At 41.0% G+C, this 27241-nt stretch overlaps 1 protein-coding gene across 1 annotated transcript; it reads left to right on the top strand.

Moving 5' to 3' along the window:
- The first annotated feature begins 48 nt into the window (after nt 1-48).
- On the top strand, nt 49-27174 carry LOC139155249 (testicular acid phosphatase homolog). The gene is given in 12 exon segments (XM_070730361.1): nt 49-135; nt 6523-6618; nt 8004-8090; nt 10112-10249; nt 13733-13831; nt 19014-19109; nt 20094-20226; nt 23850-23860; nt 23862-23933; nt 25447-25553; nt 26829-26998; nt 27089-27174. Coding segments are annotated over 12 exon segments (1182 nt in total).
- The last annotated feature ends 67 nt before the right edge of the window (nt 27175-27241 follow it).

Here is a 27241-nt window from a genome sequence, read left to right as displayed (position 1 = left end):
ATTGGAGCCCTCACTCTTCTCCTGTGTTTTTACGAGGGGCTCAAGACCATGAAGTTCCCAGCGTGGATTCTTCTCCTCCAGGAGATACTGTTTCTCTCAGCTGCCCAAGGAAGAATTCTTCGCTTCGTTACGCTGGTACACAGATTGGGACAATGGCAGAGCTGGGAATCCCAGGGTCTTGGGCCAGACAAGATGATTTCAATCAGCTTTCTCCCATTAAGTGCTCAAACCCGTTATTTTCTCACAGTCAGGATAGGCAAAGAGAAAGCTGGATGGAATTAAAAGAGCAGAATGCTCTAGAGAAGGGATCTCCAACCTTGGCAATTTTAAGACTTGCGGACTTCAACTCCCAGAGTTCCTCAGCCATTCTCACTCTCTCTCTTCCTCCCTTTCACTCTATTTCTCTCCCTCTTTCTCTCTTTCTCTTCCTTCCTCTCTCCCTCCTTCCCTGCCTTTCTTTCTCTCTCTCTTGCTTTCTTTCTCTCTCTTTCTCTCTCTCTTTCTCTCTCTTGCTTTCTTTCTCTCTCTTTCTCTCTCTCTCTCTTCCTCCCTTTCGCTCTATTTCTCTCCCTCTTTCTCTCCCTTCCTTTCTCTCTCTCTCCATCCCTCTTTCTTTCTCTCTTCCTTCCTTCCTCTCTTTTTTGCTCTCTTTCTATCTCTCCCTCCTTCCCTGCCTTTCTTCCTCTCTCTCTCTTCCTCTCTCTCTTCCTTTCTTTCTCTCTCTTTCTCTTTCTCTCTCTCTTGCTTTCTTTCTCTCTCTTGCTGAGCTTCGCGGCACACCTGACCATGTCTCGCGGCACACTAGTGTGCCACGGCACACTGGTTGAAAAACACTGCTCTAGAGAACATCCTGTTAGATGGCTGGTCTTATCACTGTTTTGTTTTTTAAAAAATAGATTGGACAAACATTTGACTGGGGTGGTGTAACGCTCTTGCCTTGAGCAGGGATGTTCCTGAAGTTTTTTCCAGCCCTATGATTCTATATTCTGTTTTCTTTAGCCCGGCTTGCAGCCAGGGATTGGAAATAATTGCCTGCTTGGTTCTTGGGATGGGTTAGTGGGATCTCAGTTGAAAAAGGTGGAGATTTAAGTTGTGGATTGTTTAGAGTTTGATCTGGTAAAAGGATGCCGTGTTGATTGGGTTTAGTGCCGGCCCAACATTAATAGTTCAACAAAAATTGAACTATTAACAAAAATTGAACGGCATATGATTAATTTGTCATGTCTCCAATTGCTTGAAAAAAAAGGAAAGCAAAAATATCAATCTTGGGGGTCACAGAGAATTGAAGTATAGTTCAGAAGGATGGGTTTTATAGCAACAGAATGTGCATTATCTATAATGAGGTCTAGAAGAATGATACTGTGTGTGTGTGTAGGTGTTGGCATATTCTTTTCTCATGTTAGGTTTATAGAATCCTGGCGATGTTTTGACAAGGTCCTACTCAACATCTTCAGGCTGGTGCTTTCGGCCTTGCTCGCTCAAGCACAATTTTATTTATAAAATTATGTATATAATTTTATAAGGCTACTGGAAAACCTACTTCTTAAGAGTCCGCTACTATTATCTTTCCATGCCGTTTTAGGATATGGTAGACTCAATCTGGATTTGGGGTTACGATGTACAGGTATCTTGACTCATCAGCAGTATTATATAGTATTATATATAAATATAATATTACGTATATAGTATTATATAGTGTATATGGAAAAGAAAGCAGGGGGTGGGGGAAGATATAATGTGTCTGTGTATGTTTGCGTAAATGAGAGAGAGAGAAATGGATTTAATACAAAAAGATAAATAATAGCAGGAACTATTTTATTTTTGTGGGTCAAGAGGGTTCATACCTTGTTTAAAGTCCATGCCTTGTGGCACAAAGTACTGTACTTTATTACATAGAAACATAGAAAACATAGAAGACTGACGGCAGAAAAAGACCTCATGGTCCATGTAGTCTGCCCTTCTACTATCTCCTGTATTTTATCTTAAGATGGATATATGTTTATCCCAGGCATGTTTAAATTTACCAACCACGTCTGCTGGAAGTTTGTTACAAGCATCTACTACTCTTTCAGTAAATATTTTCTCACGTTATTTCTGATTTCCCCCCCAACTAACTTCAGATTGTGTCCCCTTGTTCTTGTGTTCACTTCCCTCCTGAACCTTATTTAACCCTTTAACATATTTAAATGTTTCTATCATGCCCCTTTTTCTCTTTTGTCCTTCAGACTACACAGATTGAGTTCATTAAATCTTTCTTGATAAGTTTTATGCTTAAGACCTTCCACCATTTTTGTAGCCTGTCTTTGGACCCGTCTTATTATCTTATAATAAGACCATTTTTGTAGCCCATCTTATTATCTTATTTATGAACATTGTGGATGAGCCCAGACAGCCCATTTCTAATTTATGCTGATTTATTGATTTATTTATTTATTTATTGATTGATTGATTGTATGCCGCCCCTCTCCAAAGACTCATCTGGCTGTTATAGGGAGATGTTTTGGTCTTGTGTTTACTTTTTGGTTTATCACCATGTCTTGTCCTCTCAACATTGATGGGAGTGTCTTGATGGTAATTTGGTTGTGTTTTCTATTGTTAGCTTGCTTGCCTGGGGTTATTGTTTACTTCTTGGTTGTTGGTCTGATGTTAATCTTGTGGTTAATCTATGCTCATCTGGATGCTGATTGCTTATGGGGAGGTGTTTCAGTCTTTACTGTTCCCTTTTTGGATTGTTCATTGTCCCTTATGCATAGCATGTAGATGTTATTTATGTCTATGTCAGAGATGGTATTCAGCTGGTTCTATCCAATTCAGACGAACTGATGGTGCTGACTGCAGATAGCCCTGCCCATCCACCCAGATGTAATCATGTTGCATTTATTCACATTTTCAAGGCTGTGCACCGGTAATGGGTTGCAGCCGGTATAGTTAGGATCGGGGTTCCGGTGGCGGAAATTGAGATGCACACGCATCTCCATGCCCCCAATGTGTGCACACATGTGTACGCATGATATTTGACTTCTGTGCATGTGAATCAAGCTGAATGTCACACGAGGATGCTCTCGCACATGAGATTTCATCAATTTTTGGCTTTTTTTTGCTTCTGAGCATGCACGTCCAAGACGATCTCGGAGGACATACCAGTAGCAGTTGGTAAGTGGAAGCCCCACATGCACAGATAGGGTGCATGGGAGCATAGCACATATTTGCAAACCAGTAGGGAATGTAAGTGAATACCACCCTTGGTCCATGTGGAGCTCCCTAGATTCGCCCACATCTTGTCCACACTCCGCAGCCTGCGTTGGTGGCTGATTAGTTTCCGGTCACAATTTAAAGGGTTGGTAATGACTAGTGATGGGCGAACTGAACCCGCACAATTCGGGTCTGTACAAAATTTTGCGGTGTTCGGTATGCCGAACACAAACCCGAATTTTTTTCAAACTTTGGGCAAAGTTCGGTGTCGTGTTCGGCATTCGGAGCTTTGACGTCACCGGCAGGTTGCTAAGGATGCCATGGAATCCAGAAAGTGATCACCTTGGCGTCCTTAGCAACCTGCCGGTGATGTCAAAGCTCCGCCCCCAGGGATTCGTGGGAGGGATTCCTCATTCGGGTTCGAGTTCGGGTTCAGTTCGGATTTGGCTGAATTTTGCGTAAAGTTCCTCCAAACTTGCCAAACCCGAACACCGTTGGGTTCGCCCATCACTAGTAATGACCTATAAAACCCTACATGGCATCGGACCAGAATACCTTCAGAACTGTCCTTTGCTGCATGAATCCCAGCGACTGATTAGGTCCCACAGACTTGGCCTTCTCCAGATCCCGTCGACTAAACAATGTCATCTGGTGGGCCCCAGGGGAAGAGCCTTCTGTGTGGTGGCTCCGATCCTCTGGAACCAGCTCCCCCCAGAGATTAGGATTGCCCCCAAGCTCCTTGCCTTTCATAAATTACTGAAGACCCACCTATGTCGTCAGGCATGGGGCAATTGAGCCCCTGGGTTTATATTATTTATTTATGCATGGTATGTGTTGTGTTGTATGGTTTTAATAATGGGTTTTTAGATGTTTTTTAATGTATTAGATTTGTTTACATTGTTGTTATTGTTGTAAGCCACTCCGAGTCTCTGGAGAGGGGCGGCATACAAATCTAATAAATTAAATTAAATTAAATTCACTCGGCTAGTCTTCTGCCAGTTAGTCCTACATAGTGATTGTTCCAGTCCTTACATATTATCTTGTAGATGACTCCTGGGGTTTTTTCTGGCCTATTGAGTCTTTTGGTTTACTTTGGATGTTTTGGAGGGCTTTAGTTGGTTTGTGTACTACACCAATGCCATGTGGTTGTAATAGTCTGGTGGTGGTTTCTGAGACGTTTTTGATGTATGGCGATGTTATCCTTTTTATGAGTTTTGTCGATTGTGCTATTATGGATTGAGTGGTCAGGCCAATTTTGATGAAGTTGCAAATTATTACTTAGACATAAACATCTACATACTGTTCAGAAATGGAACAAAAACACCAAAACACTTCCCCTACATCATCCCCTGTTCATCAACACTCAGATGAGCAGAGATTAGCCACAAAATTAACATCAGACCAATAATCAAGACGTAACAATACCCCAATCAAAGAATTACTGAGCAAGCTAACAGTGAACAGCCCAAACAAAGAATCAACAAGACCACTTTCATCAATGTTGTCAGGGCAATCCTTGCTCCCTACTACCACTGATGATGTTACTAATATGGGTAATGTAATATCAGCAAGAAAAGAACCAAGCGCAGAGAGTACCAAGGATCCTTTATTTCAATCCTGAGCTACTGATATTTTCCTTAAACTTCTAGGTGGGTTTGCAGAAGTTGCTGTGTTAGGCTAAAAAGCTGGTTAACATATGGTTCAGCATAATGGGATTTTAGCCTTAGCACGTTATGTAAACAAGCCCATTCATCCTAAACTATAACTGAGTTTACTGATTTGGGCATGCTATTGTTTATTTATTTTATTAATTGAATGTATATGTTGCCCCTCTCCGAGGACTTGGGACTGCTCACAACATATAAAAGAACAATGAATAGATAGAGTAGAATAGAATTTTATTGGCCAAGTGTGATTGGACACACAAGGAATTTGTCTTGGTGCATATGCTCTCAGCGTACATAGAAGAAAAAGATACATTTGTCAAGAATCATGTGGTACAACACTTAATGATTGCCATAGGGGGTCAAATAAGCAATGAAGAAACAATCAATATTAATAAAAATCTTAGGATACAAGCAATAAGTTACAGTCATACAGTCAACATGGGAGGAAATGGGTGAAAGGAATGATGAGAAAAACTAGTAGAATAGAAGTGTAGATTTAGTAAAAAGTCTGACAGTATTGAGGGAATTATTTGTTTAGTAGAGTGATGGCGTTCGGGAAAAAACTGTTCTTGTGTCTAATTGTCTTGGTGTGCAGTGCTCTGTAACGACATTTTGAGGGTAGGAGTTGAAACTGTGTCCAGGATGCAAGGGGTCAGTAAATATTTTCACCGCCCTCTTTTTGACTCATGCAGTACAATGCAATAAAAATACAATTAATATAAACCCACTAATCTAAACTAAAATCCCCATTATTAAAAAAAAAATCATACAACTCAACACAACATACATGTCATTCGTTGGCCAGGGGGCTAGAATCATAGCCCCAAGCCTGGTGGCATAGATGAGTCTTTAGACTCTTATGGAAGGCGAGGAGGGTGGAAGCAGTACGAATCTCTGGGAGGAGCTGATTTCAGAGGCCGGAGCCCTCACAGAGAAGGCTCTTCCCCTAAGTCCCTCCAAACGACACTGTCTAGTTGATGGGACCTGGAGAAGGCCGAATCTGTGGGACCTAGCTGGGATTCATGCAGCAGAAGGCGATCCCGCAAGTAGTCGGGTCCGATGCCTTGTAGGGCTTTATAGGTCATCATAACCAACATCATAACCTATATTGGATGAACAGAGTAATGGTGATTTATCGATCCTGGTTTAAGCTAGTTATGTAGTTAACCCTCCTTAGAGTCAACTTACTCACATACTTATTTATTTATTCATTTGTCCAATACACAAATACATAGGAAGAAAAATAGACATGTGGTAATATATATAAGGGTAAAAGTGAACTTAGAGGAGAGGATATATGAAAGAAAGAAAATATATATGATAAGTGAGAGAAAGGAGAGACAATTGGACAGGGGACGAAAGGCACACCAGTGCACTTGTGTACGCCCCTTACTGGCCTCTTAGGAACCTGGAGAGGTCAATCGTGGAGAGTCTAAGAGAGAAGTGCTGGCAGTTAGGGGTCGACACAATTGAGTCAGGTAATGAGTTCCACGCTTCGATAACTCGATTGTTGAAATCATATTTTTTACAGTCAAGTTTGGAGCGGTTCGTATTAAGTTTGCATCTGTTGCGTGATCTTGTGTTGTTGCGGTTGAAGCTGAAGGTAGGACGTTGCAGCATTGGTTGTCTATAACTGCCAATCTTGCAATTTTTCCTTTTGCAGGTTTATCGCCATGGTGACCGATCTCCTCTCAGCACTTACCCTACAGATCCCCACAAAGCAGCAGCTTGGCCACATGGTTTCCAGCAGCTGAGTGAGGTACGTTCAGGGGTAAATTGTAATTATTGTTATGGCAGCCTGTGCCGGCATGCAGAAGAGGGGTCAAATGACAATCCTCGCTTGGTGCCTGTTGCAGCCTGTCCTACATAACATCTGTTTGTCCCAGGTCCTTGACCTGATAAGTGGACAAAAATGGCAAATACAGTGTAAACATTTGGCAATGTTTTGACAACAACAATGTTATGTTATGTTATGTTATGTTATAGTACAGTGTTCCCTCAATTTTCGTGGGGGATGCATTCCAAGACTTGCCCGCGAAAGTCGAATTTCCGCGAAATAGAGATGCAGAAGTAAATACACTATTTTTGGCTATGAACAGTATCATAAACCTTCCCTTAACACTTTAAACCACTAAATTACAATTTCCCATTCCCTGAGCATTTAGATTATTACTCACTGTGTTTATTTATTAAAGTTTATTAAAAAAATATTTATTAAAGGTGGATGAAAGTTTGGCGATGACATATGACGTCATTGGGCGGGAAAAACCGTGGTATAGGGAAAAAACCACGAAGTATTTTTTAATTAATGTTTTTGAAAAACCGTGGTATAGACTTTTCGCAAAGTTCGAACCTGCAAAAATCGGGGGAACACTGTAGACTATACTAATACTATACTATACTATACTATACTATACTATACTATACTATACTATACTATTCTATACTATACTATACTATACTATACTATACTATACTATACTATACTATACTATACTATACTATACTAATATATTATACTATATTATATTATATTGAGGCTGGGCATGGTGCCAAAAGATCTCAATGACATTTGACAACCATTGGAATTGACAAATCTCCATCTATCAACTGCAAAAGGCCACTTTACTTGCACCAGCATGCATAATTTGCCGCTACATCACTCAGGCCTAGGTGCTTGGGAAGCACATGACTGATGATGAAATACAAAATCCAGCATAATGATCTTGTTTGCTGTATTGTATTTTATAATAATAATAATAGTGGTAGTAGTAGCAGCAGCAGCAGCAGTAGCAGCAGCAGCAGCAGCTTCCTCTAAGTAATCTTATAAATTATCCTGTTGCCAACAGTTGCTTGTGCAGGAGCTAGATAAAAGTTCTTGAGGGCAGCTATAAATCTTACCACAATACAAGAATGCAAAATCTAAGGAATAACAAACAAATGCTTCAGAATCAGAAGCTTAAATTCCTTGCAGACAAATCCAAGAAGCAGCCTAATGCCAGGCCTTGTATCAGACCAGAGGTCAGCCATGGAATCATGTTTGCTCATATCCACGCTGCTATTCACTTTATATATTACTCTTCAGCCACAAAGCAAGCCTATTTCGGAGGGTAGTATTTTAATGTTTGCTTTTTCCCTGTTTAGGTGGGCATTTTGCAACAGAAGGCTCTGGGGAAATTCCTCCGGGAGAAATACGCTGGATTTTTGAGCCCTTCTTACAAACCACAAGAAGTAATATTTCTTTAATAATACATTGGTCAACATAATTCAGCTCCTTTGAATTCCCGAGGTAGCAAACAAACTGAATGGGACCATAAACAGGGGAAGACAAATAATAATTAAAATGAACAGCAGCAACCAATGAATCCAGACCCTAACCACAACCTTGCTCAGACTTTTTAGTTTGTAGGTGGGTGTCTTTGGTTAGATCTGTGATAACCAAAACATCTTAATCTAAAAATCAACATTTCTCAAAAAGTCATTCTAAAAATAATGAGAAAACTCCTTTACTCCCGGGGTGGACTGCTCCCCCACCGGGGGGGGGGATGCCGTTCCGCTGGCGGAAATGGAGCTACATGCACAGCTCCCGCTGACTGGCGGTCATGTGTGCACGCCTGCTGCAAGATTTGCTTCCTGCCCATGTGCAGGAAACAAAATCTCTCACGAGGATGCGTGTGACCGTGAGATTTCAGCGATTTTTGCCGATAGTTTGCTTCCACACATGCGCAATCCCAGGGTCATGCATTCACCATCATGACCTTCCTAGGGGACTTCCAACAAATGAAAACAATGGGGGAAACCAGATTCATGTGATTTCATGTGAGTCATGCGGTAATTCACTTAACCACAGCAAAAAAAAAGGTCATAAAAATCTGGCATAACTCACCTAGTGACTTCCTCACTTATCCAGAATATTTTAATCCCAATTGTGGTTATAAATTGAAGACAAGAAAGGCTGTACCAGTGATGGCGAACCTATGGCACAGGTGCCATAGGTTGCCTGTGGAGCATATCTGCTGGCATGCGAACCATTGCCCTAGCTCAATTCCGACATGCACGGAGAGGGGCGGCATACAAATCCAATAAATAATAATAATAATAATAATAATAATAATAATTATTATTATTATTATTATTATTATTACTATTATTATTATTATTATTATATTTATTATTATTATTGTTGTTATTATTATTATATTTATTATTACTATTACTATTGCTATTGTTATTATTGTTGTTGTTGTTGTTGTTGTTGTTGTTGTTGTTATTATTATTATTATTATTATTATTATTATTATTATTATTATTATGTGTGTGCCGGCCAGCTGATTTTTGGCTCACACAGAGGCTCTGGGAGGGCATTTTTAGCTTCCAGAGAGCCTCTAGGGCAGTGTTTTTCAACCAGTGTGCCGCGGCACACTAGTGTGCCATGAGACATGGTCAGGTGTGCCATGTGGAAATTAAACATGGGTCCCCAAACTACGCCCATGTGCCAGATACGTCACCTGGAGGCCATTTATCCGGCCCGCTGCCAGCTGCCTCCATCCGAAATAAACATTCCCATCACAATCCCTCCAGCTATCAGTGACAGGAAGAGTGGCACAGGCAACACTCTCTGACCAATCACCTTCTAGGATTCATCCCGACCACTAGCAATGAACCAATAGCAGGCCGCCTCTCACCCACACCCAGGAAGTTCCCCACTCGGGCTGCCACGCACTTGTCATTGTGTGGCCATAACTTATAGGTCATAACTATATTATTAACTATATGTGTAATATGTACTGTATTGGAGTGTCATTTTGTGTCATTTTGGTTGGTGGTGTGCCCCAGGATTTTGTAAATGTAAAAAATGTGCTGCAGCTCATAAAAGATTGAAAATCACTGCTCTAGGGGGATGGGGGAGGGCATTTTTACTTTCCCCTGGTTCCAAGGAAGCATTTGGAGCCCGGGGAGAGTGAAACACAAGCCTACTGGGCCCAACAGAAGTTGTGAAACAGGCTGTTTCTGGCCTCCAGAGGGCCTCAGGGGGGGGGGGGGGGCAGGGGAAACTGTGTTCGCCCTCCCCAGGCATTGAATTATGGGTGTGGGCACTCACACATGCATGATAGCACACGCCCAGGCTCCTTCGGCACCTAAGGAAACACATGTTTGCTATCACTGGCCTATACTAACCTGTACAATGTCAATGTTTTGGTCAATCTGTGGCCAATATAGGTAACTCACTGCATGGTTATCCGCTGTTTCAGATCTACATCAGGAGCACCGATTATGACCGCACCATCATGAGCGCCCAAGCCAACCTGATGGGGCTCTATCCAAATTCACATCCAGAGATTCCTTGGAAACCTATTCCCATCCACACTGTGCCTACTAAGTTTGACAAAGTAAGTGAACACAACCCATATGTAATCCATTTAAAGTTTATATAGCTACACACGATACGTTGCAAGGACCAGTTCAGTGAAATGACGTGGGGCAGTAGAAAATAATTTATAACAACAAAAAGTATAAATATGTAGCTTCATAAATTTGTAGTATGATTGTTTAAAAAACAATTATAATATGGATTACAAGATATGTATACAAAACGTTGGTGAATGGTAACAACATTGATTTGCTAACTGACAGTTTCCCTAGAAATAAAATACTCAACTTATGACTACAGTTGAACTCCAAATTTCCACTGCTAAGCAAGGCAGTGAGTCATGCCCCAATGTTATGACCTTTTTTCGCCATAAATCACTGAAGTTGTTAAGTGAATCTTACAGTTGTTAAGGGAATTTGGTTTCTCTAATTGATTTTGCTTGTCAAATGCTCCCAGGGAGGTTGCAAACAATAATCCAAGGACCCCAGGACACTGCAAATATATACCAGTTGCCTAGTAATTGAACTTTGATTATGTAAGTTTGGGGATACTGCAACCGTCATAAGTGTGAGAACTAGTCCAGGGGTGCGCCCACCTTGTGGTTGCGCCTCGTGGGTGCAAGCACGCTTGATGTACATGCGCATTCCCAGAAACTCGGGGGGAGGGGAGCTAAAAATAAGATGCTGACCACATGCGCAGTTCTGGAAACTCGGCTTCTGCACATGCTCAGAATTTTTTAAAAAAAAAAAATTATTTTTTAAAGCTGGAAAAAAGATGCCAACCGTATGCACAGTTGCAAAACCTCAGCTTCTGCACATGCTCAGAATAATGTTTTTTTTTTTTTAAATCAAAAAATATTCCCTCCAATATGGTACTGGTCACGGACTGCCACCAACCAAACTGGTTCCGTGATATCATCAGCAGCAGTGGGTCGCTACTGGTTCAGGCAACCTGGTCCCACCTCTGAACTGGTCACAAGTTAATTTTTTTCAGTGTCATTATAATTTTGAACAACTATTAAGCAAATGGTTTTTGGTTGAGGACTACCTGCAAGCATTTTCAGTGCACTTTTGACAGTTGAGGTGAATCTGGTCAGCACCACATATGGAAAGAATGTATTATTTTAGAATATGTCCTGCTAGTCACTTTGGGACAGTCAATCCTTCTTACTTTTTTCATAAGAAATTTCTTTTAGAGAAAAACAGGAAGATGAGGATAAAGCACTAAGTATCATATGTTGCTGGGATCTCCTATATGGATGACAGGACATAAATCAAACAATAAATAAATAAAGTGGATAAGGATTAACTGGAATTCTTCTCTCTCTCTTTTTTGGCCCTAAAGTATCTAGGGTCATTATTTTTCTACAAGAGTCAAAAACAAGGTTAATGTAGAAATTTAATTCCACCTGGAAGCAAACATTGGCTTATCATAAAAGAGAGTTATAGCACAGCAATAGAGTTTTGTTTAGTTTGACAATTGAATGGGTATTTTAATTGGTTCTTTAATTTATACTGTAGTTGTAACTTTGAATTTTAATTATTTGGATTTTGATATATACAGTATTGTCTTTTTTATATGTTGTAAGCTGCCCCACGTTCTCCGATAAACTTAAACTTAATACTGATATAAATGCTGATCACAGAGAGATTTGATTCTCATACATTGCTTCTGTGACAATGAGCTGTCAGCCATTATTCCAACATATATTTTAATCAGGATTTAGGGGAAACCTACTTCAATAGAGGTCCAACTTGTTAGCTTTCTCAGTATTTGGATTCAGGAATGTCTGCAGAGAATCAAAAAAGCCAAGTTGACAATTGTCACCAAGCTCCTGCATATGCAACATACAGTACATAAAAAGATGTGGGGGTTTTATTGCTTAGTTGTGTAAAAAAAACCCTCACGTGTATGTGTATATTTATATGTGTGTATATGTATTGTGTGTATATATATATATATGTATTGCTCAGGAGTAAAAGAATGGAAAATAAAACAACACCCATCTTTTGTAAAAATAATAATAATAATAATGATAATAATAATAATAATAATAATATAATAATAATAATTTATTAGACTTCCATGCCGCCCCTCCCCGAAGACTCGGGGCAGCTTACAACAACAATAAACAATGCAATACAAATCTAATAATTAAAAACTATAGCTAAAACCCCACTATCATTAAAACAATCAAAATTACACAATTCAATTCAATTCAATTTATTAGATTTGTATGCCGCCCCTTTCCGAAAACTCATCACCATACATAAATCTTACTAGTCAGAGAGGGGATATATTAATTACCCCATGCCTGGCGACATAAATAGGTCTTCAGAGTCTTGCGGAAGGCAAGGAGGGCGGGGGCGGTTCGAATTTCTGGAGGGAGTTGATTCCAGAGAGCCGGGGCTGCCACAGAGAAGGCTCTTCCCCTAGGTCCCACCAGACGACATTACTTAGTTGACGGGACCCGGAGAAGACCAACTCTGTGTGACCTAATCAGCCACTGGAATTCATACAGCAGAAGGCGGTCCTGTAGGTATTACGGTAGTTAGTTAGTTAGCTTTCACTTGTTATTTGCATGTACAGTATTTCACATGTTTGACCTTAGAATGCTTGCTGGCTAAAAAATAATTTTATCCCCAGTTACTAATGATGTGTTCACTTTAGGCTTTGAAGAAACAGAATGCACACTAAATAGAGGACTAACAATAAAAAGAACAAATTAATAAATCTATGCAGTTTGCATCACATGAAAAAAAAAATCTTCAGAGGTATATCTTCTCTTTTAGAATGCTTAAATATGGTAATCCTAGTTTTAATATTATAGTTTTGTTTTCTTGTGGGGTTTTTTGGTATATCCTTCCCTAGAAGTCTTGCAGGTCATGGAGGTAAATTATAAATATATGGGAGCAAAGTTTTCATCTGTGTAGTTCTTGAAAGTCTTTTTTGTAGTGGAAAACTAGGAGAAATTACATCTCTAAATTCATATTTTTAAAGTTTTAAAGGAGGAAGAAATTTTCTGCTGAGGAAATTTCTATGTAGTTATTTCTTCTTTTTCTTCCCCCTTCCTTTGGCTAATTACAAAAGAGCAGGAAGGTATGAGGTGTGTGTGAGCTACTCGGATTGTTAGGCAGGGAGGCAGAGACTATTTAGCCAGTTTGCAGAACTCTACAAAGAGTTAACGAATGATTCTCTCAAGCCGGTGCGAATTGTTTGAATCCCACCACTGTTTATGATTCTTTTGTAGGATCATAAGTATACAGCTATACAACTATAGTAACACACTTAACAGCCATGGCAAGAAAGGTCAAAAAAAGGGGCAAAACTTACTTAATGAATGTCTCACTTAACACTAAATTGGACCTCAATCATGGTCATAAGTTAAGGATTACCTGTATTTAGTCAAAGTACCTGATTTCTTTAACAGTGAAGTACAACCCAATAGTTTCAGGCTGGGACAAATTATCTAATGCTCTATATTCCCTACTTCTGTCCCCAGCTTTTAAAACCACCAACCAGAACCTGCCAACGGTATCAACAATTGATGGAAGAGACTATTAATTTGCCAAGCTATCAAGCTAGATTGGGACAATGGAAGGTATGGTGGAATAGGGCTAAGAAAAAGGAGAATAATTAAAATCCAAATTCCAGAAGTAGGATTCCCCACAATTCAAAATCGAAAAAGAAGTTGAGGAATGGTAAAGGCAATTTAGTCTTCTGTTGTAGGATACGTACATTTATAAACCATCCATTCCATCACCAACATTTTTTGCTCATGGAAAGTGATAATGTTTTCAATCAATTTTAATTCTCACAGCTTTTTCCCAAGGAATCATTAAAATTATTATGATTCTCTTCCTTGATTACCATCACAGTTGCAGTCCCTAAATTTCCTTGAGTGTCTAAATATCAAGTCATTGTGCTATTTTATGAACTAGTGCTGAAAATCAAAGTCCGGAAGATCTTCAGAATATATTCACATAATCTCATGAATCAATCAGTCAGTCAGTCACTCAATCAATCAATCAATAAACCATTTTCCTGTCCAACATGGTCTAAATAAATTACTGCATGCCTATACAATATGCTCCAAGCCTCCATCCGCCAAAACAGATTCTCCTAGCCGTCCCTTTCAATATTAAGTCTAGACACTTTAATTGTAATTAGGCTTTTAAAAAAATCATGGTAGACAAAGCAAATACCGGTAGGTTATCTTCTGTCTGATTGAAATTTTGCAACCCATTAAGCATAGATTAACAATATATAATTAATAGTTAACTTAACATGTTCTATCCAAACTATATTATGCCTAATGTAATATATATTTCCTACAATATGCTAGGATAATGATTGGATTCCCTAAACAAATTGGGGAACAAATTTTAGCCTAATTTTGCATGTTATATGAACTATGCTTTTAGGTACTTGATTTTTTGAAAAAGATGAGATAACTTCAGATATTGCTGAACTACAGTATTTAATAGTCTGGGAACAGTAAAGAATCCTGGGACTTGTGGTTCAGTAGTATGTGAAGACTCACAAGTTCTTTAATACTGATTAAAATGCTTTTATTTCACCTTTTATCTGAATGGTTCCATGGTAGCCTGTAAAGTGAGAACAAGTAAAAATCCAAAGCATTTGTAAAAACAAAACAAATGCATAACATTAACAGTGGCCAAAATATAAAATTATAGCAATACAGTGGAACCCCGACATAAGAGCTGCTCTACTTAAGAGCAACTCGAGATAAGAGCTGGGAGGGGAGAGATATTTTTGTTCTACTTACAAGCCCAAATTCGAGATACAAGCGCCAAGGAGCTGTCTCCTGAAGCCGAACGCTAACTTCCGTGTTCGGCTTCAGGAGACAGCTGCGAAGCGGCACGCGTGTTTTAAAAGGTTGCAGCCGGCCTGGGGGGCTCGGGGGGGCTTGCAGCCAGCCTGGGGGGCTTGCCAGCACCCCCCCGAGCCCCCCAGGCCGGCTGCAACCTTTTAAAACATGCGCGCGGCTTCGCAGCTGTCTCCTGAAGCTGAACGCGGAAGTTAGCTCTTTTTCTTTCTCTCTTTTACCTTCCCTTCCTCTATTTCTTCTTTTCTTTCTCCTTCCCACCTTCTTCCCTCCCTCCCTCCCTTCACTCATTCCTCTCTTACTCTCCCCTTTCATAAGTTTCCTTGCTTCCTTCCTCTGTTCCTGTCCCTTCCCTCTTTCCTTCCTTCCTTCCCACCCTCCGTCCATTCATTTATCCCATTCCTCTCTTGATTGCTTAAAGCCGGTCCCTGGTGCAAAAAGGGTTGGGGACCTCTGTCCTACAGGATTGGGTGGCAGAGAAGTTGAACATATGTAAATTTAAAAGTTTAAGAAAGTTTACAAGTTAAGTGAAAGAAACTTCATTATTCATTTATATGTACATGTACATTTCTTCATTAAAAACTTGTCTTTCTGCATAATTTAGACTAACTTTGTGAGTTTTTTGAGGGCTGGAACCAATTAAAATTATTTACATTAATTCCTATGGGGAAAAGTCGTTCGAGATAAGAGCTGCTCGACTTAAGAGCCCAGGTCAGGAACGAATTAAACTCGTATCTCGAGGTACCACTGTACAGTGAAACTTCAGTTTATGGACTCCTGAATAATAGACCAAAGGATATCTTGAAATAACAGTCAAGTACAGTATGTGGCATCTCAAAATACTCCACACAAGACAGTTAAATATAACTGTATATTAATTGTATGCCATTTGCAGTTATTTGGGTCATTTGACCTTGAATAACAAAAATTATATCATTCATCAATTCTGAAACAAACTGATCCATTTTACATGATCCTATAACCAGGATGTGGAACCCAATGTTCCCTCTAATTTTTTTTCGGTGTGGGGGGAAAAGTATAGTGTTTGGGCAGCAGTCCCCTTGGGACTGGGCAGCATAGAAATACTGTATAAATAAACAAACAAAAAAACAAATAAATAAATAAGAAAAAAATCCCTTCTTTTTTATTAAAAGAAATTTATAATTAAAAAAAACCCAAAATCCATTTCTATTAAAACTAAAACAACTAGCAAAACCAAAAACATAACTATTAATAAAAACAGGTGAGGGCTGGGTTTTTTTTCTCTGTTATTATTTAAGTGCTTTTACCATATGCTTTACATCAAGAGTCACTTCTCTCTCTGTTTCCTGTCATTCTCTGCCTCAATCATTTTCTCATTTCTCTTTTTTCTTCCCTTTTTTATATCATTTCTCTCTCTCTCTTCCTTCCACTCTTCTCTCTCTCTCTTGCTTTCTCTGTCTCTCTCTCTCTTGCTTTCTTCCTCTCTCACTCTCTCTCTCTTCCTTCCTCTCTCATCTCTCTCTCTCTTTCTTGCTCTCTCTCACTCTCTTTCTCTCCCTTCCTCTCTCATCTCTCTCTCTCTCTTTCTTGCTCTCTCTCACTCTCTCTCTCTTCCTTCCTTTCTTCTCTCTCTTTCTTTTTCTCTCTCTTTCTCTCTCTCCCCCCCTCTTGCTCTCTCTCTCTTTTTCTCACCGGGGTGTGTGTGTTTTGGGGTGCGCGTGCACGCACACGTGCAGCTTAGAGGGTACAGTGGTGGAACCTATGGCATGTGTGCCACAGGTGGCATGCAGAGCCCAATCTGCTGGCACAGGAGCTATTGCCATAGAGCACACCGGCTGGCTGATTTTTGGTTAGTCATGCCCCCTCCTCTCCCATGAGTCTCCAGTGGCCAGTTTGGGAAGCTGTTTCTGGCTTCCGGAGGGCTTCTGGAGGGGTAGGGGGAGTCTGTTATTTCCTCTGGAGGCTAGGGAGGGTGGAAAATGAGCCTTCTACTTCCACCGGAAGTCAACAAATGGGCCATTTCCCACCTCAGGTGGGCCTTCAGAGGGTGGGGAAGGCCTTTTTCACCCTTCTCTGGTTCCTAGAAAGTCTCTGGAGCCTGTGGAGGGCGAAAAACGGGCCCACTGTGCCATCACATGCCAAAAAAGGGAGAAAGACAAGAAAGTTACACGCAGATGCACGGGACCAGGGACAATTGAATTATCGGTGTGGGCACACACATGTGTGACCCCCTGCGCTCCCCCTGCTTTTGGCACACAACAACACAAAGGTTAGCCACCACTGTCCTACAACAACATTTTTATGCAGATGTTATTTCCATTAATTTTAACTCCTACTACATATGGAGTTACTTATTTGTAAATAAATCTCTGGGCACTTAACAAAAAAAGTATGAAATAGAAATACTGTAATAAAAATCTAGAAAAAGCAAATAAAAAGCACACAAGCTAATTTGCATCACTTGCATTGTCGTGTTATAATACAGGCTGATATAGCTTGTTATTTAACACGCATTTAGGAATTAAAAAATACATCTTCTCAACTCTTTCATTACATTTAGGTCTTGCTTTGTTTGAAATACTGTGATTGCCAATGTCATCCTAGACAGCACCACTTAAAAGAAAACATCTTCTTTTTATCAGGATCCATTCCATGAAGAGGGATTAGTGGTTGATTTGCAAGGGAAGAGTTTTAGATCGGCAATAAAAGGCGACGATCTGATATTAAGCTTTTAAAGGAAGAAAAGTTTCTTTTGAGCCATCACTGCCTCAGAAATAATCAGAACTAATTTACACATAGCTTATCCCAGACAGGATACAAGTCAGGAGGATTGAGTAGGATTACTTCAATGAGAAATGGCTAAATATAAAGTTTTATTGTTTAAAAAACATTTTCAGATTTCAAGTGCTTCATAGCACAATTTGTAATATCTCAAATAAAGGTAATAGCTTATACTTTGATTAAGTTGTCTGAAAATCTACAAAGCAATCAAATGAGTCAATCCCAGGACCCAGATATGATTCAGTGGTTTCTGAAATTAACCTCTGTTTCTAGTACAGTGGGAAAAACCTCTGCTAATCAGATCTAATTTTGGGGAAACAATCAAACACTACTTACCAGAGCTTACAAAACTTTTGCCAGACCTATCCTCGAATACAGCTCATCTGTTTGGAACCCATATCGCATCTCAGACATTAACAACCTTGAAAATGTCCAAAGATACTTCACCAGAAGAGCCCTTCACTCCTCCATTTGAAACAGAATACCCTACGAGACTAGACTTTCAATCCTGGGCCTAGAAAGTTTAGAACTAAGACGCCTTAAACAAGATCTAAGTATTGCCCACAAGATCATATGCTGCAACGTCCTGCCTGTCGGCGACTACTTCAGCTTCAACCACAACAACACAAGAGCACACAACAGATTTAAACTTAATATTAACCGCTCCAAACTAGACTGTAAAAAATATGACTTCAGTAACCGAGTTGTCGAAGCGTGGAACTCATTACCGGACTCCATTGTGTCATCCCCAAACCCCCAACACTTTACCCTTAGATTATCTACGGTTGACCTATTCAGATTCCTAAGAGGTCAGTAAGGGGCGAGTACAAGTGCACTAGAGTGCCTTCCGTCCCCTGTCCTATTGCTCTCCTATATCTCCTATACCTTTCTTCTATTCCTATATCTCTTCTATTCTTTCATTGATATGTTCTATTACTATATCTTCTTTTCTATTATTTCTTAGATATATTTTACTATGAGTATCTCCTCTATAACCTTCATCATGTATTTTACTATGTGTATATTGATATATACCCACTAAAACCCTCATTGTGTATTGGACAAAATAAATGAATGAATGAATGAATGAATGAATGAATGAAAATAAGACTACAGGGTTAGTTGAGACGGAAATAATTGAGCACAATGAACCTTGGGTCCTCTCTTGCAGGGCTTTATGGAAAAGATGGCTAATTATACAGGGCTTAAGTCTGAGCAGCTGAGCCTGAGAGGCCTCTGGAAGGTGCATGACACACTTTTCTGCCAGGTAAGATACTGCATTACAAATAATCCTCAATTTACAACCATTTGTTTAGCGACTATTCAAAGTCGGAACTGAAAAAATTGCCATCCAACCATTGTAACATCTCCATGGTTGGTCACATGATCAAAATTTGGGCGCTTGACAATTGACATATACTAAGTTTGCAGTGCTGGAGGATCATGTGATCGCCATTTGCAACCTTTCGCAACCCACTTGCAAGTTTGCAAGCCCCTGCCTTAAACATTTTGGTCCCAATTGGGATCGTAAGTTGGGAATTGCCTGTACAGTGGTACCTCTACTTAAGAGCGCCTCTACTTACAAACTTTTCTAGATAAGAACCGTGTGTTCAAGATTTTTTGCCTCTTCTCAAAAACCATTTTCTACTTACAAACCCGAAACTGTAACCGGAAAAAGCAGGGAGAAGCCTCCATGGGGCCTCTCTAGGAATTGCCTGGGAGGAAACAGGGCCAGAAAAGGCAGGGAGAAGCCTCCGTGGGGCCTCTCTAGGAATCTCCTGGGAGAAACAGGGCTGGAAAAGGCAGGGAGAAGCCTCCATGGGGCCTCTCTAGGAATCTCCTGGGAGGAAACAGGGCCAGTAAAGGCAGGGAGAAGCCTCCGTGGGGCCCCTCTAGGAATCTCCTGGGAGAAACAGGGCTGGAAAAGGTGGGGAGAAGTCTCCGTGTGGCCTCTCTAGGAATCTCCTGGGAGGAAACAGGGCCAGAAAAGGTGGGGAGAAGCCTCTGTGGAATCTCCTGGGAGGAAACAGGGCCTCCGCCCTCCCTGTGGTTGCCCCAATCGCACGCATTATTTGCTTTTACATTGATTCCTATGGGAAAAATTGATTCTTTTTACAAACGTTTCTACTTAAGAACCTGGTCAGGGAACAAATTGAAGTTCGTAAGTAGAGGTACCACTGTATATGGAAGCAAGATTCCATTTTATTAGAAAACTTCCATTTGTTTTTGTTTTTTTCCATTTTCCATACAGAAAACCCATAACATGACTTTGCCTAGCTGGGCTACACCACGGGTTCTGTCAACTCTCTCAGAGATAGAAGTGTTTAATATTGAAGCGCATGTGGGAATGCACGCTGCCCAGGAAAAAGCTCGATTCATTGGAGGTACAATTAAATATGAATTACTGGCTTTGTTTGGAATCAAGATCAAGAAGTACATGATACATTTTATTTATTTGTTTATTTATTTATTTGATTTTTTAAATGACGCCCTTCTACTTAGACCCACAGTCGGGGTCCTCATTTTATCCACCTCAGAAGTATGGAAGGCTGAGTCAACCTTGAGTCGGCGATGAGATTTCAACCGCTGACCTGCAGCTTTAGGGCCCTGCACTCTACCCACTGCACCACCTTGGCTCATTGTGTCTCAAATGTGCTCTTTTTGCCTTCAAAAGGCAACTGGACCAGTGAAGGGTTGCCAGCTCCCACCACTACCGGTGTGCTCTGTCACGCTGAATATTGCCAGCCCCAGAGACATTCAGTAATTAAAGAGTTAACTGTGTGTGCTTTATTAAATTCCTCCTACTATGATGTAATATCCTGCCACATCTAACACTACTTCCTTCTTCTTCATCCTAAAACTCCATTCTTCTTTCTATCCACCATTATGTAAGACGCATTTTGTTATGTTGTCCACCGAGACATGTTTTATTTTCTACTTTTATAATAAAAGAAATCTTGTTTTGAACAAATAACTAAAAAGCTTCCATCCATCGCCTCCGCGGTAATTAAGGTTCAAACGGACTTTAATCATTTTCACTACTGCAACATGCTCCACACGTCCGGCGGGCGCGCGCACACACCCAAGCAAGACTTTGCTTTTGCACATGGAGCAAGATCTCGCGAGGGAATGCACGCTCTCACGAGATTTTGGCTGCGCATGCGCAGAAGCAAAACCACCCCCCACCAAAATCTCATGCACGAGATTTTGCTTTCTGTGCATGCACAGAAGCCAAATCTTGCTCCGACATATGTTCTGCATGTCAGTCTCCTGGAACTGCACATGTATCGCCATTTTTCCCTATCGGAATGCCCCCTTGTCCAAATAGGAACCCAATATTGAACTGGACTGTTTATATAAATATAACATTGTAAGGTTGCTCGTGTCCCCCCCGCCCACGATATCGTACCACTTCCCTCTCTCTTTACCTCCCTCCCTTTTCTCTCTCTTCTTTCTCCTTCTCTCCTCTCTCTCCTACTTCCCTCTTCTTCCTTCCTCTCCTCCTCCTCTTTCTTCTCCCTCTCCCTTCTAACCTTTCTCTCTCCTCCCTTCCCCTTTCCCCCCCTCTCCTCTTTCTCTTCTTCCTCCCTCTGATTTCACTCCTATGTGCATCCAAGCTTCACCAATTCATAGGGCAGGGAGACGGAAGGATTGACGAAGCCTCTTGGGTGAGAAGCAAAACATTTTCTACTTCTTCCTCAAGGGAAAAGACCCAGTTCCTCTGTCCACCCTTGAGACAACCATGACCTGGATGACTGAGAATCTCCAGAGACATATGCAGTAGCCCTTGACTTACAACAGTTCATTTAGTGACCGTTCAAAGTTACATCACTGAACTGAAAAAAGTGACATGAACATTTTTCACATTTAATAACTGTTGCAGCATCCTCATGGTCAGGTGATCAAAATTCAGATGCTTGGCAACTGGTTCATATTTATGATGGTTGCAGTGTCCTGGGAACACGTCATCGGGGGGGTTTTGCGTTTCCCTGATAGGCAAAGGGTTAACAACCGTGCTTACTAACTTAACAGTTGCAATTATTCACTTAGTAACTGTTGTGGTTAGCTCTGGCCCAGCTCCTGCCCCAAGGAATGTGCAGGTGGATGTGGGGTGACATAGAATCTGCCGATGAAGCCTCCTCTGACCAAGGAAGCATGAGTGACAGGGAAGAGGGGAGTTTGGCAGAAGCCCAGGAGGAGATCAATCATCTGTATCATCCTTGGATTCTGAACAAGAATTAATGACACATCCACGCATGCGTAGAGTGATGCATAGGAGACAACAACTGAAGGATTATTACAAGAGAAAATGAGGCCACCTATGGTTGGGTGGGGCTCCAGTAATTAGGGCTGCTGGTATAAATAGCAGCGTGTGGGTTTGGCCGTTGTGAAAGAGTATCTGATCGCAGTTCTTCAGGAATTGTGTGTTCCTGTTTTCTGGAGTTTGTTGATTTTTCACGCCTTTGAACCAAAGCAGAGCATGGAAGAAGAAGGGGTGTGAAGTTTCTTCACAGCTGCTAGCTAAGTATTTAATGACTGCTTAAGGGAAATTGTACAGACTACCTGGTTGTTTTGGGAGGAGTGCTCTTTGCAATACAAAAGGAGTGCTTAGTTTATTTTGAATTTTGTGATAGAGAACATTGTTTTGAATTTTCAAACGTGTGTGTGTGTGTGTCTGCAATTTGTACCCTTGAATTTTCGGGAGGCTCCTACCAGAGAGCCTGGCAGAACAGTAACTGTGGCAAAAAAGCTCATAAAATGGGGCTTAGCAACATAAATTTTTGGATCAATCAATACAGGTAGTACATTGAATACTACCTGTATGATAAATTCTGCAATACTAAGTTAATAAGTAAAAACAGAACATTTTGATGGAAAATGACTGAAAGTACTAAAGTGTGTAGCAGCTCAGAAGTTTTTTCCTTCCTTCCTTCCCTTCTTCCTTCCCCCCCTTTCTTCATTCCTTTTTTCCTTTCCTTTCCTCCCCTTCCTTCCTTCCCTCTTATTTATTTAAATTTCTATACCACCCATCTACCCTACAAAGTGACTCTTAGACATGTAAACTTACCACATTTCCCCATGTAGAATGATGTGCCAAATGAGGACATGTTTTCTATGGTTCAATGATGCCATAGTGGTCCTATTATATACTAGCGTAACATAGCATAATCTCATTGGGAATTCTGCATTTCAGGATCCAGCAACTAGCCAACCTAGCTTGATAGCACCACCTTGTGGTGGTGCTATCAAGGAATCGTTGTTTAACACAGTGTTTTTCAACCAGTGTGCCGTGGCACACTAGTGTGCCGCGAGACATGGTCAGGTGTGCCGCGAAGCTCAGAGAGTAAGAAAGCAAGAGAGAAAGAAAGAAAGCAAGAGAGAGAGAAAGCAAGAGAGAGAGAAAGAAAGCAAGAGAGAGAAAGAGCGCGCGCGAGAGAAAGAGAACAAGAGAGAGAGAGAGAGAAAGCAAGAGAGAGAAAACAAGAGAAAGAAAGAGAGAAAGAAAGAGAGAAAGAGAGAGAAAGAAATCAAGAGAGAGAGAAAGAGAGGGAGGGAAGGAGAGAGAGAGAAAGACATAGAGGGAGGGAGGGAGAGTGAAAGAGAGCAAAAAAGAGAGGAAGGAAGGAGGAGAAAGAAAGGGGTGGAGAGAGAGAAAGAGAAAGGAAGGGAGAGAAGGAGGGAGGGAGAAAGAAATAGAGTGAAGGGGAGGAAGATATATATATAATTTTTTGGTCCAAACTTTTTTTAACACCCCCCCCCCCCCGCTCAATGTGCCCCAGGATTTCGTAAATGTAAAAAAATGTGCCGCGGCTCAAAAAAGGTTGAAAATCACTGGTTTAACATGCCAAAAGCCAGTGCTGGAGGGAAATCAACTTCAACTTCCTTTTTAAGCTTTAGTATATTTTCTGATACAACACTGTGCAGCTGGTATTTTTCAGTCTTCTGCTTTTCTGAATGTCAGATACGTTTCAGTATATTATCTAACAGCATATTTTCCTCTCTGCAGGGTTGCTGCTGGGGTGCTATTTTGAGCAACTTTTCCAAAATTGTGTGCCAGGATCTGCCGCTTAAGATGATAATGTATTCTGCTGTAAGTTCTCCTGTTCCTTAAAATTGCAAAGATCCACTTTGGAAAATGGGATAATCCAGAGAATTCAGAGCAATCTTCTTCTTCTCTGCACCATTTTCCCTGCAATCTTGAGAATTCTAGCTGCTGCCTTGCAGGGGTGCTGTTTTGGCAAAATTTCAGGGCTTACCAGAAAAAAAAGCTGAAGCTTTACCTCCCTTCCCCACAACTGCCCCAGCTGAGTGAACATCTTATTTCAAAATAAGCAAAAACTTTCAAATAAGGATGGATCAAACCTAGTCATGCTTCCTGATATTGGTGGTTGAATATTTTACCCGTTCCTTGGTTTATTTTAAATCTATACGCCTATTCATAAAACATATCAGGAAATACTTAATGAACATAAGCATAAAACGTATCAGGAAAGACTTCATGAACTCAATCTGTATAGTCTGGAGGACAGAAGGAAAAGTGGGAACATGATCGAAACATTTAAATATGTCATAGGGTTAAATAAGGTCCAGGAGGGAAGTGTTTTTAATAGGAAAGTGAACACAAGAACAAGGGGACACAATCTGAAGTTAGTTGGGGAAAAGATCAAAAGCAACATGAGAAAATAATATTTTACTGAAACAGTAGTAGATCCTTGGAACAAACTTCCAGCAGACGTGGTTGGTAAATCCACAGTAACTGAATTTAAACATGCCTGGGATAAACATATATCCATTGTAAGATAAAATACAGGAAATAGTATAAGGGCAGACTAGATGGACCATGAGGTCTTTTTCTGCCGTCAGTCTTCTATGTTTCTATTCAACTCACCATAGTGATTTTGGGAAGATAACATAAACAAGCAAAAAAGGAAAATAGCTATAATTTATTTATTTATTGGATTTGTATGCCGCCCCTCTCCGTAGACTCGGGGCGGCAAACAACAGTAATAAAAAACAGCATATAACAATCTAATGCTAAAACAACTAAAAAACCCTTATTATAAAACCAAACATACATACAAACATACCATGCATAAATTATAAAGGCCTAGGGGAAAAGAATATCTCAATTCCCCCATGCCTGATGGCAAAGGTGGGTTTTAAGAAGCTTACAAAAGGCGAGGAGGGTGGGGGCAATTCTAATCTCTGGGGGGAGTTGGTTCCAGAGGGTCGGGGCCGCCACAGAGAAGGCTCTTCCCCTGGGTCCCGCCAAATGACATTGTTTAGTTGACGGGACCCCGAGAAGTCCCACTCTGTGGGACCTAACTGGTTGCTGGGATTCGTGCCAATAATTGGCAATGAGAGACAAAAAGAAGCATGTTACTTTAAAAAAAAACTTCTCTGGACTTAAAATACCTTTCTTCACTTTTATAAGCACCTTTCCCAGACAATACAGAGAGTACAATTTGACATGTCAAGTTTTATTCAAGAATAAAGATAAGGATAGGAAGGAAATCATGGACATGCAGGGAAGAAGGGATAATCCAGTCTATTTTATTATGTAAATGGCTTAGTAATTATTTCTGTTTGCTTCCTCTACTTAGCATGACAGCACCTTGATTGCTCTGCAGGCAGCCCTTGGGGTTTACAATGGCCACCCACCACCCTATGCAGCTTGTCATGGATTTGAATTCTACCAAGAAGGCAACAAGTAAGTTTAACCAAAGAAGGGTGGGCTGGCGTCTGTCTTACAAGTTCCAAGATGCAGGCATGGTGCATTGCTCTTCAACACACTCAGGACAATTCTTGGGATCCTGTTAGAAACTTTAAAAGGCTGAACACATACAAAGTCTTGTGAATATTGAACCATAGTGTTAATTTGACAAACAATCTTCGGCTTGCGAAGATTTCCAGGCAGGACATTTAAAGGAGCTTAACTGGGCAGTATCCTAAACACACACAAAAAGATGATTTAACTTTTGCCTTCCCGTAATTATTATGTAGTTCACGGAAGCAGCTGCAAGAGCAATCATGGGCTTTCCCAAATATGCCCATGTTACACCAACACTCCGCAGTCTGCATTGGTTGCTGATCAGTTGCCGATCACAATTCAAAGTGTTGGTTATGATCTTTAAAGCCCTTCATGGCACCGGACCAGATTATCTCAGGGACCGCCTTCTGCTGCACAAATCCCAGCGACCAGTTAGGTCCCACAGAGTGGGTCTTCTCCGGGTCCCGTCAACTAAAGAATGTCGCTTGGCGGGACCCAGGGGAAGAGCCTTCTCTGTAGCGGCCCCGGCCCTCTGGAACCAACTCCCCCCAAAGATTAGAATTGCCCCCACCCTCCTTGCCTTTTGTAAGCTGCTTAAAACCCACCTCTGCCGCCAGGCATGGGAGAATTGAGACCCTCTTCCCCCTAGGCCTTTACAATTCTATGCATGGTATGTATGTATGTTTGGTTTTTTTTATATATATTAATGGGCTTTTAATTATTTCTAACATCAGACTACTATTGTACACTGCTTTATTGTTGCTGTTAGCCGCCCCGAGTCTCCGGAGAGGGGCGGCATACAAATCCAATCAATCAATCAATCAATCAATCAATATGTTAAAATGGAGATTTTTGCACATCCTGGACTCGAGAAGGTACAAAATTCTAGACAAAGCTAATTTCCATTCTGCCATTTCATTTTGCTTTCTTTTTCTTACATTGCTTCCAAGCCAGATTTTGCATCACTTTCAAAACGTATTTCCTTGCAGCAGAGCTGGCTGCCTTCAAACAACCTGTCAGCAAATTTAGCTGCTGACGCATTAGCCAGACTGTAGCATCACTGGAGAGGCTGAGGTGGCAGAACCTGAACCTTTTAAAGGATTGCGCAAGGGGAAAAGCAGCAGCAAATAAATATCTCTTTCGGCAGAGACGTGACGAGGCAAAGCAGGCTCCGGAGGGATGTTAAAAACTTTTTTTTAAATTTTCACATTTCAGCTCCTTCAGCGTTGCCATGTTCTACCGCAACAGGAGTGACCACAGGCCCCATATCCTACCTCTCCCTGGCTGCTCCACCCCTTGTCCATTGCCACTGTTCATTCATCTCACCCGCACAGCTATTCCAGAGGACTGGGATGCCGAATGCAAAAACCCTCAGAGCGGTCCAGGTAATGAGATCATCTCCCCCACCCCCTCCTTTCTTAGCACAGTGCTAGTTAATTGAAACTTTCAAGCCTGATCCAATATTCTATTTGCAGGGAGCGCAGTGATAGCCCTGGCGGTAGCAGTAGGTGTGCTGGGCCTGGCACTGCTTGGCATGGGCGTCTTGTATTGGAGGAGGTGATAATGAAGATAAGCTGAATGGCAACCGTCCAACCCCTGTGGAGCAAGAAGCCTTTTTGTATTTTTTA

This window comes from Erythrolamprus reginae, unplaced genomic scaffold (assembly GCF_031021105.1).
Source record: "Erythrolamprus reginae isolate rEryReg1 unplaced genomic scaffold, rEryReg1.hap1 H_1, whole genome shotgun sequence".
In the NCBI taxonomy this organism is placed as follows: Eukaryota; Metazoa; Chordata; class Lepidosauria; order Squamata; family Dipsadidae; genus Erythrolamprus; species Erythrolamprus reginae.
This window is presented reverse-complemented; position numbering and strand designations above follow the sequence as displayed.